Genomic DNA, 14,127 nt, shown 5'->3' with positions numbered 1-14,127 from the left:
CTGGTGACATTGGAGAAGATTATAGAAACAATGCCACAGAGAATGTGTGCTGTAATAATAATAACTAAAAACAGAAATCAGTCAATCAGTCAAAAACTCTTTTATTAGAAGGAATGGACAGGCATGATGTTGAATACAAACTAACAGATGACACATGATCTGTTACTCTGGGTGTTAATGAAGTTAAAACACACATATAAAGGCAGGATGAATAAATACAGCTCTTTAACTGTGACGAGTTCAAACCAGTAGAAAAAAAACCCTCTACAAGTATTTTAATGCTGTTGGTTTGCAGGTGGTGTGTTTAGTGTCTCATGGAATGAACGGCGACTCTGCTGCAGAGCTCAGAGGTTACCTCAGAGAACACCATGATCTGAATCAATCGATGACTTTGACACAAAACAAATAAGGCAGTGACAGTCTGGAGGCTCCCTCAGAAATATTCTGCCCCCTCCCCCCCCACACACAACAAATACTGACAGTGTATTTAGGGGATTTAGTGCAATTACAGTAAACGAGGGCACAGAGTCCTGTTAATGTTACTAGTGATTTAGAAGCCTCCCTTTCTTCCGGGCAAGGCCCCCTCCATGATCGAGAGAGAGAAAAAGACCCTGGTTTTAGTCCAAAGCCCTGGAGTCCTGAGCAGACACTCCAGTAACTGTACAGGTGTGTTTGAATGCATGTGTGTCTTGTGTTTAACGGCTGGTGGCGGCTCAGAGGTCACATCACAGCTTGGGTTGGCTCGCCAGCTTAGTCTTCAGGTTCTCAGCCAGCTTGTCCAGAAACTCGAAGGTGTTCAAGTAGTCGGCACGGGTCACACTGCAAACAGGAGGAGAGAGGATCAGGAAACAGCTGGCACACTATTATAGTTATTATTATTAGCTTCTCAGAAAGGAAAACAACTCGTCACTATCTGAGTTTTAAAACCCCATCCTATTTGAAATCAGCATCATTACACACTTTAGGAGAAAGTTCACAGATGCTCCTTCTGTCTAATCTCAAACGTGCACACACTACAGGATATTATTGAGACTATTGTGGCAGATCATGGAGCATTGAACGCACCACCTCCCGTAAACAATGTGAACAAAACTAAAACTTGATGTTCCTGTTGTTCCATGTCCAGTCCAGTAGGTGGCAGTAATGCACCTGCAAGCTGCTCCATCAATGAGCAAATAAAACAAGAAGCAGAAGCAGAAGCAGAAGAAGAAGAAGAAGAAGAAGAAGAAGAAGAACTCTGCAGACTTTGAAATGCTTGAAAGTGGAAATGTTTGGGCCGACTCAGTAGACTCGGGGTGTCTATTTTTCAGCAGGATTTCAGTGGAGGTGAGATTTTAACTCTCAGCTTTAACATCTGTCTACAGTACAGTACATGCTACACTATATCGCCAAAAGTCTAGCTGAATTCAGGTGTTCCAATCACTTCCATGTCCACAGGTGTATAAATCCAGCACCTACTCATTCAGACTGCTTCTACAAACATATGTGAAAGAATGGGTCGCTCTCAGGAGCTCAGTGAATTCTAGCGTGGTACTGTGATAGGATGACACCTGTGCAACAAGTCCAGTCGTTAACTTTTCTCACTACTAAATATTCCACAGTCAACTGTCAGGCCACGTAAAATGACAGAGCAGGGTCAGAGGAGGCTGAGGTTCATAGTTCTCAGAGGTCACCAACTTTCTGCAGAGTCAATCTCTACAGACCTCCAAACTTCATGTTTCCTTCAGATCAGCTCCAGAACAGTAGAGAGCTTCATGGAATGGGTTTCCATGGCAGAGCAGCTGCATCCAAGCCATACATCACCAAGTGCAATGCAAAGCGTTGGATGCAGTGGTGTAAAGCAGCCACCACTGGACTCTAGAGCAGTGGAGACGTGTTCTCTGGAGGGATGAATCACGCTTCTCCATCTGGCAATCGAATCCAACGGTACTTATCTGACTGCATTGAGTCAAATGTGAAGTTTGGTGGAGGGGGAGTTATGGTGTGGGGGTGTTCTTCAGGAGCTGGGCTTGGCCCCTTAGTTCCAGTGAAAGGAACTCTGAATGCTTCAGCAGACCAAGAGATTCTGGACAATTCCATGCTCCCAACTTGGTGGGAACAGTTTGGAGATGGCCCCTTCCTGTTCCAACATGACAAGGTCCATAAAGACATGGAGGAGAGAGTTTGGTGAGGAAGAACTTGACTGGCCTGCACAGAGTCCTGACCTCAACGTGTAAAGGCAGATGAGCGAATACTTTTGGCAGCAAGTGTAGCTGACGTTAGCATAGAGGGACATGACAATAACATCAGCTGCTCCGTGTCCTTGTAGACTTGTTTGTCTCATCGGTTATTATGGAGGATTTATGGTTAAGTCTACAAACAGTGAGGTTGAAGTGTGGCTCTGTAAACAGGTGAATGTTTGCTTATGGTGGAGGATTAATACTAGAATAAATTAGTTGTCAGCTATTAACAGAGCTCTCTGCAGCCTGTGTCTGTCAAAGATTGTTTTGTCTTGAATCACAGTCTGTGCAGAGATAAGGGAAAACATTAAAGAGGGGGTTAGACTGTGGAGTATCCTGTGTCCTAGGGCGCCTGGTCAGAGAGTGTTTATGAGGTACGAAGCAACATCAGTCACAACATGAGCTGAAACCACAGCACCTCAGTTTTTAAATGAACAGTATTTACATCAGTAGTTCAGATCAAGCAGATTGTTAAATATAAGATTCATGTTTTCCTTTGGGCATGTAATAAATGTGCAGAGTTTACAACACGTGTGACTAACTTTGAGAGGCCTTTGATGCAGATAGCCAGATCCTTGGTCATGAAACCAGCCTCGATGGTCTCGATGCAAACGGCCTCCAGCGCCTCGGAGAAGACTCGCAGCTCTGCGTTGTTGTCCAGCTTGGCCCGGTGGAGGAGACCCCGCGACCATGCAAAGATGGAGGCTGCAGCAAGCGGATGCATGGCGGTGAGTAACATTATGAACTATTCCATTACACAGAACGCTTGGCGTGTTCCTAGACAATCTTCCTACCGATGGGATTGGTGGAGGTTTCTTTCCCCTGCTGGTGTTGCCTGTAGTGGCGGGTCACGGTGCCGTGGGCCGCCTCGGACTCCACCGTGCGTCCGTCGGGACAAATCAGGACGCTGGTCATCATACCCAGAGAGCCATAGCCTGAACAGAGTCACAAAAGATGTAAAATTAGATGCAAAATCTGCAACCTGCTTTATTATAATACAGTATTTTAATAGTGATGCAGAAAGCTCTGCATGCTAGAGGTTACACAAGTTCAGATTAATCTCTGATGACGTCACTAATAAAAACCCAGTAGAAAGTAATAAAATCTATATTCTTGACCTGAATACATGCTGAGAACAGACAGCTCAGATATGTATAGCCTGTATAAAAACATGCAGCACCTCAGCACCATCAGTAGCATTTAATAGTACTGTTGTTAGATGGGATAGTGTAGCAGCTGAAGGTCTAATAACTTTATCAAATAGTTGATGTGCAGCCTCCTTCTCTCTGTTACCACAGGATGTTTGGTGAAGTTGTTAACTGACTGCTGTCCAGAGGATTTGGACCGTTCCTCTGCTAGCGTTAGCGGATGTCTTTGCAGTACTACTTTAGTTGTATTTTAGTATTTGCTGGAGCATAACCAGTTTGTAGGCGTACAAAGTCTGTTGTATCTTAATATCATTAGAAAAACCCACCTTGTGCTACAGAGTCAGACTGTACATCTCCATCGTAGTTCTTGCAGGCCCAGATGAAGCCTCCGTCAGATTTCATGGCCTGGGCCACCATGTCGTCAATCAGACGGTGCTCGTACCAGATTTTTTTGGCCTCAAACTTAGCGCGATACTCCCTGAGACACACAACAATGTGGACAACACATTTAGGTTCTGGTCCACAGCGTGTCCAGTACAAGAGCACGTGTGAGTAGTCCTTACTTCTCGTAGATCTCCTGGAAGATGTCCTTGAAGCGGCCATCGTACTTCTTCAGGATGGTGTTCTTGGTGCTGAGGTAGAGAGGCCAGCCTTTGGACAGACCCATCTGGAAGGAGCTGTGGGCAAAGTCCCTGATGGACTTGTCAGTGTTGTACATTCCCAAAGCTACACCTCCTGTGCCTGGACAGACACACCAACAGAAATACATGAGTACATTCACATGGACTGTACAGCAGTTAAATCAGTGCAGCGTGACAAATGTGAGAAATCTTTCACTGAACCGTCTGAAATCTCTTTTAGTTCAATCTGTTCTGTTTACACTGATAAAACCAGATCAGGTGAACAGAGGTGAAAGGCAGAGGTAAGCCACCTGTTATTTGACCATTACAACATGAACACAATGACGAAAGTGTGTTTGTTTAAGAGCTTTTCTATGGCCTCAGTCAAGCTTAGTTATATTGACTAAGACTATTACACAGCCGTGAAATTTGATATGTCCAATCAAGTTTTTTTTTCACCCCACAATCTAATACTTTCCTTGTCTTCTCCTAGAGTGGACTGGAGTCAGTCCAATAAATCTTTCAGTCAAAGTTAATGTAGTGAGGAGAGGGTAGCTGGTACCTTGTGTTCTCTACTCCAGAAATGTTCTGGTCATCCAACGCTGCCATAAACTCCCTAACCCTTTTCTATTGATGGCAGACTTAACTACAAAAGATCAGGCTTAGCTGAAACCAGAAACTGATCCAATTGTTTTAAAAATGCCTGAATTGGGATGTCCCTATTTGAAATCTTTGTCCTGAGAGACCTTTTCATTTGGTGCTGATATGTCTAGTGAGCTGTGGTGACCTGTCGTCTGTTTTGATGAATGTGGGACAACGAAGGGATATACACCCATCAGGCATAACATTATGACCACCTTCCTAATATTGTGCAGGTCTCCCTTGTGGTGAATCCTCAGAGAATGGACATGGGCCTTCTGAGGGTGTCCTGTTGTTAGTGGGGGGTCTTTGAGGGGAGGTTCTTCTGTGGATCATCCCACAGATACTTGATCAGTTTGGGATCTAGTGAATTTGGAGGCCAGGTCAACACCTTGTGCTGTTCTTCATATTTTTTTTTTAGTTGTTCCTAAAGGAGCAACTAACAAGTCCAAGGAGTGTCATTGCTATGGGGTGGGGGTGGGGGTGCCTGGTCTGGTCTAGGTGGGTGCTACATGTCTAAGTAACATCCACACCAATGAATGCCAGGTCCAGAAGTTTCCCAGCAGAACATTGAACTGTCACAAGATGGTTTAAATGTTATTCACTTCTCCTGTCAGTGGTTTTAATGTTGTGGCTGATTGCTGTATGCTGTGTGTGGAAAATTAAACATTTGACACCTGATCTGAACAACGAGCCTCTTACCCTCAAACTCGTGTACAACAAATTTGACCGGCTCTCCCGTTGTAGGAGTGTAGGTCATCTCTACTTTCCCAGGCCCGGGCACGACGAAGTCTGTGGCTTTGTACTGTGGAGAGGAAGAAAATGGGTTAACACTAACAAGCAACAAGGACGTTTGAACCCAATAAACCACTGCCGCTTTCAAAAGGGTCCGATAAAACGGTGTCGGATCAAAGTTCAAGATGGTCACAAAACACCTCGGCTAGATTAGCCAATGGGACGTTATGTAATCAGACGTCCCCGGACATTTCTCTGCTGTGAAGGGAGAACTGTTGACTTTGGCACAGATCCACAAGTTACACTGCGATTTAGTTTAGTGACGCTGCTGCTGCTGCTGCTGCTGCTCGTTCAGGCCGTTCACCGTGGTCCAAAGGACGGCTGACGAAACATAATTATTGACGGAGTCCGTCCTGACAACCACACAAGGGCTGATACGACCAATAACTCAATGAGTGGTCAACATGTAGGAGGGGTTTTCTGGAAAATGATACCTCTCATGGTTCTTTCTCTGCCAGATAATAATGGATTTAACAAACTCTGAACCTAAGAAATACACACTGTTTTTATTTTACCCTTATATGTAAAGATAATGCTAATATAAATTAAACTGTATTCTTTGTTTTTAGCCGTAAACATTTGTACCGTCACAGCAGCAAATTAAAGTTCCATCTGTTCCCAGGTTACCTGATCTCCGTGCGCGTGCCTGCCGATGATGATGGGCTTGACCCAGCCGGTCACCAGGCGGGGGATGTTCTTGCAGATGATGGCCTCCCTGAACACGGTGCCCCCCAGGATGTTACGGATGGTCCCGTTGGGCGAGCGCCACATCTGCTTGAGCTTGAACTCCTCCACGCGGTTCTCGTCCGGCGTGATGGTGGCGCACTTGACGCCCACGTTGTAACGCCGGACCGCCTCCGCCGCCTCAACCGTCACCCGGTCGTCTGTTGCGTCTCGGTTCTCCATGCCGAGGTCGTAGCTGAGCGGAGAAGACGGAATTCAATCAGAAGAAGCAAATACGAGGTATGTATCTGGACTAAAACTGGTAATGTGTTTCTGTCAAACTAAACTTTGGGCGATTCAAACACATCTCACACCTGTTTTCTGCCTAAATACAGGTTAAAGGTTTTTGTACACTTCAGAATTTTCTATATTTCTGCACAAACATGACTGAAAAGTCCTGAAAGTAGACAAAGAGAACCCAATCAAACAAATGTAGACAAAATATTACACTTGTGCATTTGTTTATTCAAGGAAATGAGCCAATATTACATATCAGAGAGGTCCACCTCTAGGATTAAATCAGAGTGTTCAGAAGTGTTTCCATCAATGTAATGAGACTGTAATGAGTGCAATGAGTGGTTGAGTTCCTGGTTTAGTTTAAATAAATAAATAAGAGATTTGTCTCAGTCTGATCTTCACAACACATGTTTGTGGACAAAGGAGCTTTCTGAGGAGCTCAGAGAAAGAGTTGTTGTTGCTCATCAGGCTGGAAAAGGTCACAAAAGATCACTTCATAATAGTCTGAGAGGTCCCAAAGAGGAACCCAGGGGAACTTCTAAGCAGATTCTAAGGAATGGGCTAAAATTCCTCCAAGTCGCTGTAGACGACTGATCAGCAGTTACCAGAAACATTTAGTTGATGTTATTGACACCAAATACCAAAAACAAGGGTACCGATACTTCTGCAACTCACAGATTTGTGCAAATGATTCATTTTCTGTGTTGTCTGCAAATGCAGAAGCATAATATTTCTGTTTCACGTGTTTGATTACGTTCTCCTTGCTAAGAGCGTGCTGAAAAGTATGAAAGCTATCTCCTTGGTAATAAACAACCTTGAGTACATTTAGATCTAGATTGGTTTTACATTTATGAGAATGAGCACCAATCAGACACAGACACCATTTATATCATCTGAGCAGCAGAGGCACGAGACACGATAAATAAAAAGCACTCTGTTGCAAGCAAAGCGGCGATTATTCACGCCACGGTGCACGCCATTTAACAGCAGGCCCGGAGCGCGCACCGACCGAGCTCTGAAAGCAAGCGTATGTCGGGGGTTTTCAGCTGGGTGGAAGGCTGACGTGCACCGTGGCTGTGGTGTGAAACATAATCAGTGTGTCAGGACGTGACATTAAAGGACATGAACTGAAATTAATGAATAGTTAAAGGAGAATGTGAGGCTCAGATCAAACTCCTGCCGGGGCCGTGGAGCTGCAGCTCTCTGAGTTCACTCTGTTCCTGCTTCAGGTCAAACTGATGGTGAGGAGGAGATTAGGACGAAGACAAAGGAAACAAGGAATCCGTTGTGCACTAACAGCTGGCCTTCTTCCAAGACGTTGCTGCGCTACCTGGAACTCCGGGAACTTTGCCGCTTCGACAAACAGGTGAAAGGACGACGCATAGTTCACCTGAAAACAAGCTCCGCTGTGCTTATCACTCCCACCCAGCGTTGGCCTATTAGCTTTCTTGATCGGCGTTGGGCTTTGTTTAAAAGCAGCCCTGACCTTTTACCCAGTTTCTCGCAACCCATCCCCCGAGAAGCCGACAACACCAGGCACAACAATGTGCAGCTCAACAACGGACGACCAACTGATAGAAATGACTGAGGAGGGAGGCAGACGTAAGGAAACAGGTTTACCAGGAATGTTTAGCTGGATCATTTATTTACTCTCCAGAAACTCTGCACCCGCTTCGAGTCGAGAAATGCACACATACTTCACCACTTATGTGCCAGTTGAAACTTTCCTAAAAGCTAAAAATCTCTCTCCACTCATCTGATCTGTGACAATCCGTTAATCCAACAGATCCATAATATTGTAAGACACATGAATCAGAATTAAAGATGAAACCTGAGCTTTGCATAAAAGGTCTTGCAAATACTGAGCAAAGTTCATGTCATGGAGAAGAGGAAGGTCAAATGAAGAAATAAACAAATAGATCTGACTCATATTCAGTATTCAGATGGAACAAAAACTGACTCAAACGGTTATTTAGGGGAATATTCTATCAAATGTTTAGTGATCATGAGCTTAATCAAAGCCGTATTTGTCAAATCGTCATGTTTTAGTTGGATCAATAGTGTAATAAGCCTTAATTAGGTTTAATAATGCCTGAAAAGACATTTCCATGCAGCAGAGATCGGTCATTTAATCTGGTGAAAATCTATATATGCAAGGTGAGATAGCGACACCTGTGGAGGAGACTCTTTGTTTGTGTTCTTGACAAACCAAACCACCACAATCAGATAATGTCACAGGTAGAGAACTTTTAAAATAATCCAGTCGAACTGGAAATACCCGGGCTGCAGAAACTGTCACTCAATCATTTTTATTTAATTCGGTTTCACCCAAACGCTGAGTGCAAACACCCCTTGTTGCCTTACGCTAATTGTGCCGCCATTATGCGCCGTGTGATACTGTTCTCACCTGTGCAGGTCGAGCTCCAGGTACGGGAAGATGAGCTTCTCCTTGATGAGCTCCCAGATGACCCGAGTCATCTCGTCCCCCTGCATCTCCACAACGGAGCCGGCCTTGATCTTTGGAGACATCTTAGAGCCTGGAGGAAGACGCAGAGGACGAGAACGAGAAAGACACAAGTCGAAGAGGTTTAGATCTGCATCTCTACTGGTTTTAAAACTAAGCACCTTTCTTTTATTCTTGCTCGACAAAAGTAAATGTTTTATAGACATAAACCTGCAGCAGCGTTTCACCAGCTTGTCGTGCAGTGATTCACAAGCTTTAGAGTTTACTTTTACATATTTTTTGTGCAGGTTTAGGAAACTCACAAATTTTAGAGTTTCACAAACTCTTGAAATTCACAACCTAATCATGCAGAGCTTAAAAAACTTTAGCGTTTGAGTTTCATGAACGTGTTGCGTTAAGAGATTGAAAAACTTGGAATACTCGAAACCAAATCCAACAATAAATTTGAAAAGTTTTAGTTGTAAGCCGTATTTCAAATGATGAAAGATAATTTAATTCATAAACAGAAAGCAGTGCCTGAAAACTGTGACTCAACGCTTCATTTCCTCCACCTGACCACCTCCATAATAATCCTCTTAAAAGTGCCTAACGACCAAAGCCTGCAACATATGGTTATCCTCAGATTATAAAACACTTTAATGCTGCTTGTTTTTCTTATTTTCTTTCCCCTGAAACATAAATGTCAGGTTTGCAGATCTTGCACAACTTGCAGATTTCTGCCACCTCATATGAAACAAGGCAGGGTGTTCCTGAAGTTACGTAAGTCTGCAAGAAAGAGGCTGATCATGGCATGATGGGGAGGAGACTGCTGCTGCTGGGGGAGAAAGGGCGACCGGTGCATACGAGGAATGCAAAGCAATATAACATGCAATTTATATATCCAGTAAATATCCTGATCCATCAATAACAAAACAGGGAACCAGGAAGTAGCTCCTTGGGGCTACACAACAACCTGAATGTCTGCACACTTTGACTACAAACCACTATATATGAACGTGTAAATGAGTCGGTAGATTAAAATCATAATTAAATATTATTTATTGTAATTATTTCAGTTGCAACTGACGTTTTTTTTCCAGTTAGACTGCGGCTAACATCTGTAGCAACACATTTAGACGTGATTACAGCTCAGTTCACTCAATGAACGTCGCCATTTTTATTTATTTATTTATTTTTTCGTCTCCAAGTAAGTACGATTTAATAACCGGTTTCAGACGCCTACCTTTTAGAGGATGAAGTTCCGAGACACAGTCAGCGACGAGATGAGGAAGCGGAATGATGTCTCGTCGGAGCTGACAGCGGGTCAGGGAGAGCTACAGGAGCCGGCTTCCTCCTCCAGGACTCTTAGGGCCAATCAGAGAGGAGCGGAAACGACTACAGCCAATCAGAGAAGCCCACACAGCGAGAGAGAGAGAGAGGGTGGGCGGGATCTAGAAATAAAGCTCGCTGATTGGTCCGAGTGGTAAGTTTGATTTCATGCAGCGTAATGTTCACGCCATAGACTGAATAAAAATATAAATTAAAGATAAAATATTTATGCAGTCTATGGTTTACACTCACACACGGTTCTGTTATAAAATAAAGTAATATATTTTATAGAATTTTATTTTTATTTTGTTAGGGTGGTGTGGGAAAAATATAAAAATATAAAAATACTATTTTAGATCTACAGGTAAACGGACATCTTCCTATTTCCTGTTTCATTTCTACTGTTTCCTAAATTTTCTTTCTTCTTTTATTTTCTTTTTTTATTAGTGAAAGACCTGAAAACCTGTCTGCTTTTTAAATATCTTGTATTTTTGGGGTTTGCACTCATCATGTCTGGTTTAAACTATTCATTAAGTACACGTGTGAAAACTAAATCTTTACTTTATGAAGGTTCTGGTATTCAGCTTTGCTTTAAAATAACTGTGTTTTCATTGTGGAGGTTGTGGTCCACCATTGATTTGTATTACGTTGATCCCACGCGTGTTCCTAATATTCTGTCAACCCCAGTGTCAGTGAGCAAGGCTAAATAATAAAAACACTTCTAATTTGATCCACTCTAACAGCACCACACACTCCGTCCAGGTCAATCACTGCCTTTCTGATGCTGTTTCTACATCAACTCAACAGGCATGAAGTGTACCTAATGAAGTGGCCAGTGTGTGTAGATAAGTCACAACAAGTTTGACCAGAGATATTATCATTTTTATTTATTTTTTTAATCAACATTTAATCACACTTCTTTTTACGTCTTAAGGAGTTTTTAAAGTCGCCTGCTTCACATCTGAGCAGAATCCTTAAACCTTAAACCTGAACTGCCAGTTCATTAGGTACACCACTGAATGCATTCTAATGTAACACTCCTGCAGTATTCATGAAAGCTGTGGTGTTCCACTTTGAATTAAATCCAGTTTGGCGGCATCACAAAAACACGACCATCCAGTTGAGTCACCACCTTTCTGATGCTGTTTTATCATCGACTTTAAAACAGACCGGAAGAAGTGCAGCGTCAAGATATAACATCAGCCTGTTTTTATATCTCTTATTGGATCAATTAGCTTTTCTATGCTTCTAACACATGATCGTCAGAGCCAACAGGAGACTTCCCCCTGCAGCGGTGTGGCAAACTTTAATTGCTATTCATGCATCGGTGCTAATCAGATCAGCTGCAGGTCCTGCTGGTCACGTCACGGCAACAGCCTGATGCTCATGTGTTGACCAGTCACTCCTGTCTTCCACCAAATGATCTCCATAATGAGGATTTGCTGTTTTTCATCTCTTCTGTAAAACTGAATATCTTCTAGATTCTCTGCAACCTCAACTCATGCATCTGTCAAGGGTCTGCTGTAGTATTATCCAGTGTCTCTGCCACCAAAAAAAAAAAAGGTCTCTAATATTTCCTTGGACCTCCTTTAGCTTTGATTACAGCACACATTCTCTGTATCATTGTTTCTATAATCTTCTCCAATGTCACCAGATTTATTTCCATCCAGTGTTGCATTCATTTTTCACCAAGATCTTGTATTGATGATGGGAGAGTCTGACCACTGCACAAAGCCTTCTCCAGCACATCCCAAAGATTCTCAATGGGGTTAAGGTCTGGACTCTGTGGTGGCCAATCCATGTGTGACAATGATGTCTCATGCTCCCTGAACCACTCTTTCACAATCTGAGCCCCATGAATCCTGGCATTGTCATCTTGGAATATGATCCATTGATGGAATAACCTGGTCATTCAGTATATTCAGGTAGTCAGCTGACCTCATTCTTTGGGCAACATAATGTTGCTGAACCTAGACCTGAGCAACTGCAGCAACCCCAGATCATAGCACTGCCCCCACAGGCTTGTACAGTAGACACTAGGCATGATGGGTGCATCACTTCATCTGCCTCTCTTCTTACCCTGATGCTGCCATCACTCTGGAACAGGGTAAATCTGGACTCATCAGACCACATGACCTTCTTCCATTGCTCCAGAGTCCAATCTTTATGCTCCCTAGCAGATTGAAGCCTTTTTTTCCAGTTAGCCTCACTGATTAGTGGTTTTCTTAAGGCTACACAGTTGTTCAGTCCCAATCCCTTGAGTTCCCTTCACATTGTACATGTGGAAATGTTCTTACTTTCACTATTAAACATAGCCCTGAGTTCTACTGTTGGTTTCTGACCACATTTCTTCCTCAAAGACAATGGTTCCCCACTATCCTTCCAGTTTTTAATAATGCGTTGGACAGTTCTTAACCCAGTTTTAGTAGTTTCTTCAGTCTCCTTAGATGTTTTCTCTGCTTGATGCATGCCAATGATTTGACCCTTCTCAAACAGACTAACATCTTTTCCACGACCACAGGATGTGTCTTTAGACATGGTTGTTGAAGAAATGAGAAGCTACTCATTGCATCAGTTGGTGTTAAATAACTTGTTGCCAGCTGAAAGGTAATTACCCATGTAGTAATTATCCAATAGGAGGCTCCTACCTATTTGCTTAGTTAAATCCAGGTGGTGACTTGTTTTTTTTTGTTTTTTTTTGGCCAGGCAGTGTATTTTCTGTTCTGTTTTGTTCAAACTTATGAAGCTGGCAGGATGCAGAGTGGATTTCTGGATGAAAAGCAGCTGCTTAAAATGACTGGAATAAAAAGAAAAGATGTTTGAGATGGAGGACCTGTGCACCGCTGCAGATAAAGTCCGGAGGGATATTAAAAGATGCAAAAAGCTTCAAATGGGTGAGTAAACACTGCTCCTCCTCCTCCTCCTCTCTGCAAACAGACCTGTACAGTGTTGGCTGAGTGTTTGTACCTGTGCAGAGATCATGATCTTTTTTTTTTTTTGTTGTTGTTGCTCTGGTTTAAAGTTATGCAGAGAGCAGTTAGCTTCAGTAACAAGGTGCAGGACTAATGCATGTAAAAGGTCAGTGACTGTTGTCTGGATTGTTTTATTTACTGTCTTACATTTAAATGAAGAACAAATAGTTTAAATTTTAACATCACAGTCTTCCTCATCACATTCCTTTCATGCTCGGCTCACTTATCTTCATCAGGCTTCTCTATGCTTCACTTGAAGCTTCCTACTTACGTTTTATATGATGAAATACCCAACCTGCTCTGCACGGTGGCGTCTAAACGCATCGTCTCTTGTGAGTAAATAAGTAATGTCAGTTCAAGGTGATTATCCTGCTCTGTGCAAGGTGCATCCGCCCAGTGTCCTGCAGGAGCCCATTAAAAGGGTGCAGACTGCAGGCTTGACAGGGCAGCCTCATTACGGGACGGAGCAGAAATACCCAGCAGCATGTTTCGGGTGTCAGCTAGTAACTACAGGAGTAAATAGAGTCCTGCAAACGGTGGATAGAAAGATAAAAAGTCTAACCCAGTGATGTCAAATGTTTGCTCCGCCCACATCATCAATACTTACCTGAAAAACTCTGTTGTATACAATATAATAGTAAACATTCTGCCCCCTGGTGGATTTACCCCTGCTCTGCAGTCAGTAACTTTTGGCAGCCATTTCCAATATGGCCGCCTTCAATGACTTTCTAGTTATTTTCATGGAAATTAAATGAGGGAATTTGTATTATTTTATTTTTCGCTAGATTTTTGTAATTTAATTAGACTGCTTGTTTATAAGTGTAAAACTTTAAAATAAAAGCATTAATTGTTTCCATGTTAGTGGAGTTCTTAGATATTTAACACAATAAAATGATTATTATAATCTGTATAATATTCATTTACCAGTTCAGAGAAGAAATTCAGAGACACAAACGTTTGATTCTCAGTCCATCTGTGTCTGAACAAGGATGGAAACAGTTT

General features: G+C 42.8%; 1 protein-coding gene across 1 annotated transcript; it reads right to left on the bottom strand.

Annotated features, from left to right (window-relative positions):
• Nucleotides 1-84: 84 nt before the first annotated feature.
• On the bottom strand, nt 85-10,330 carry idh1 (isocitrate dehydrogenase (NADP(+)) 1). Its single transcript, XM_084544579.1, has 9 exons — nt 10,068-10,330; nt 8,789-8,918; nt 6,049-6,340; nt 5,329-5,431; nt 3,931-4,108; nt 3,694-3,845; nt 3,014-3,154; nt 2,762-2,924; nt 85-819 (listed from the first exon to the last, which is right to left on the bottom strand). Exons 2-9 carry the CDS (start codon nt 8,908-8,910, stop codon nt 726-728), a joined length of 1,245 nt encoding a protein of 414 aa, XP_084400705.1. The 5' UTR covers nt 8,911-8,918; nt 10,068-10,330; the 3' UTR covers nt 85-725.
• Between the last annotated feature and the right edge of the window lie 3,797 nt (nt 10,331-14,127).

Source organism: Chelon labrosus (genome assembly GCF_963514085.1).
Source record: "Chelon labrosus genome assembly, chromosome: 5".
Taxonomy (NCBI): domain Eukaryota; kingdom Metazoa; phylum Chordata; class Actinopteri; order Mugiliformes; family Mugilidae; genus Chelon; species Chelon labrosus.
This window is presented reverse-complemented; position numbering and strand designations above follow the sequence as displayed.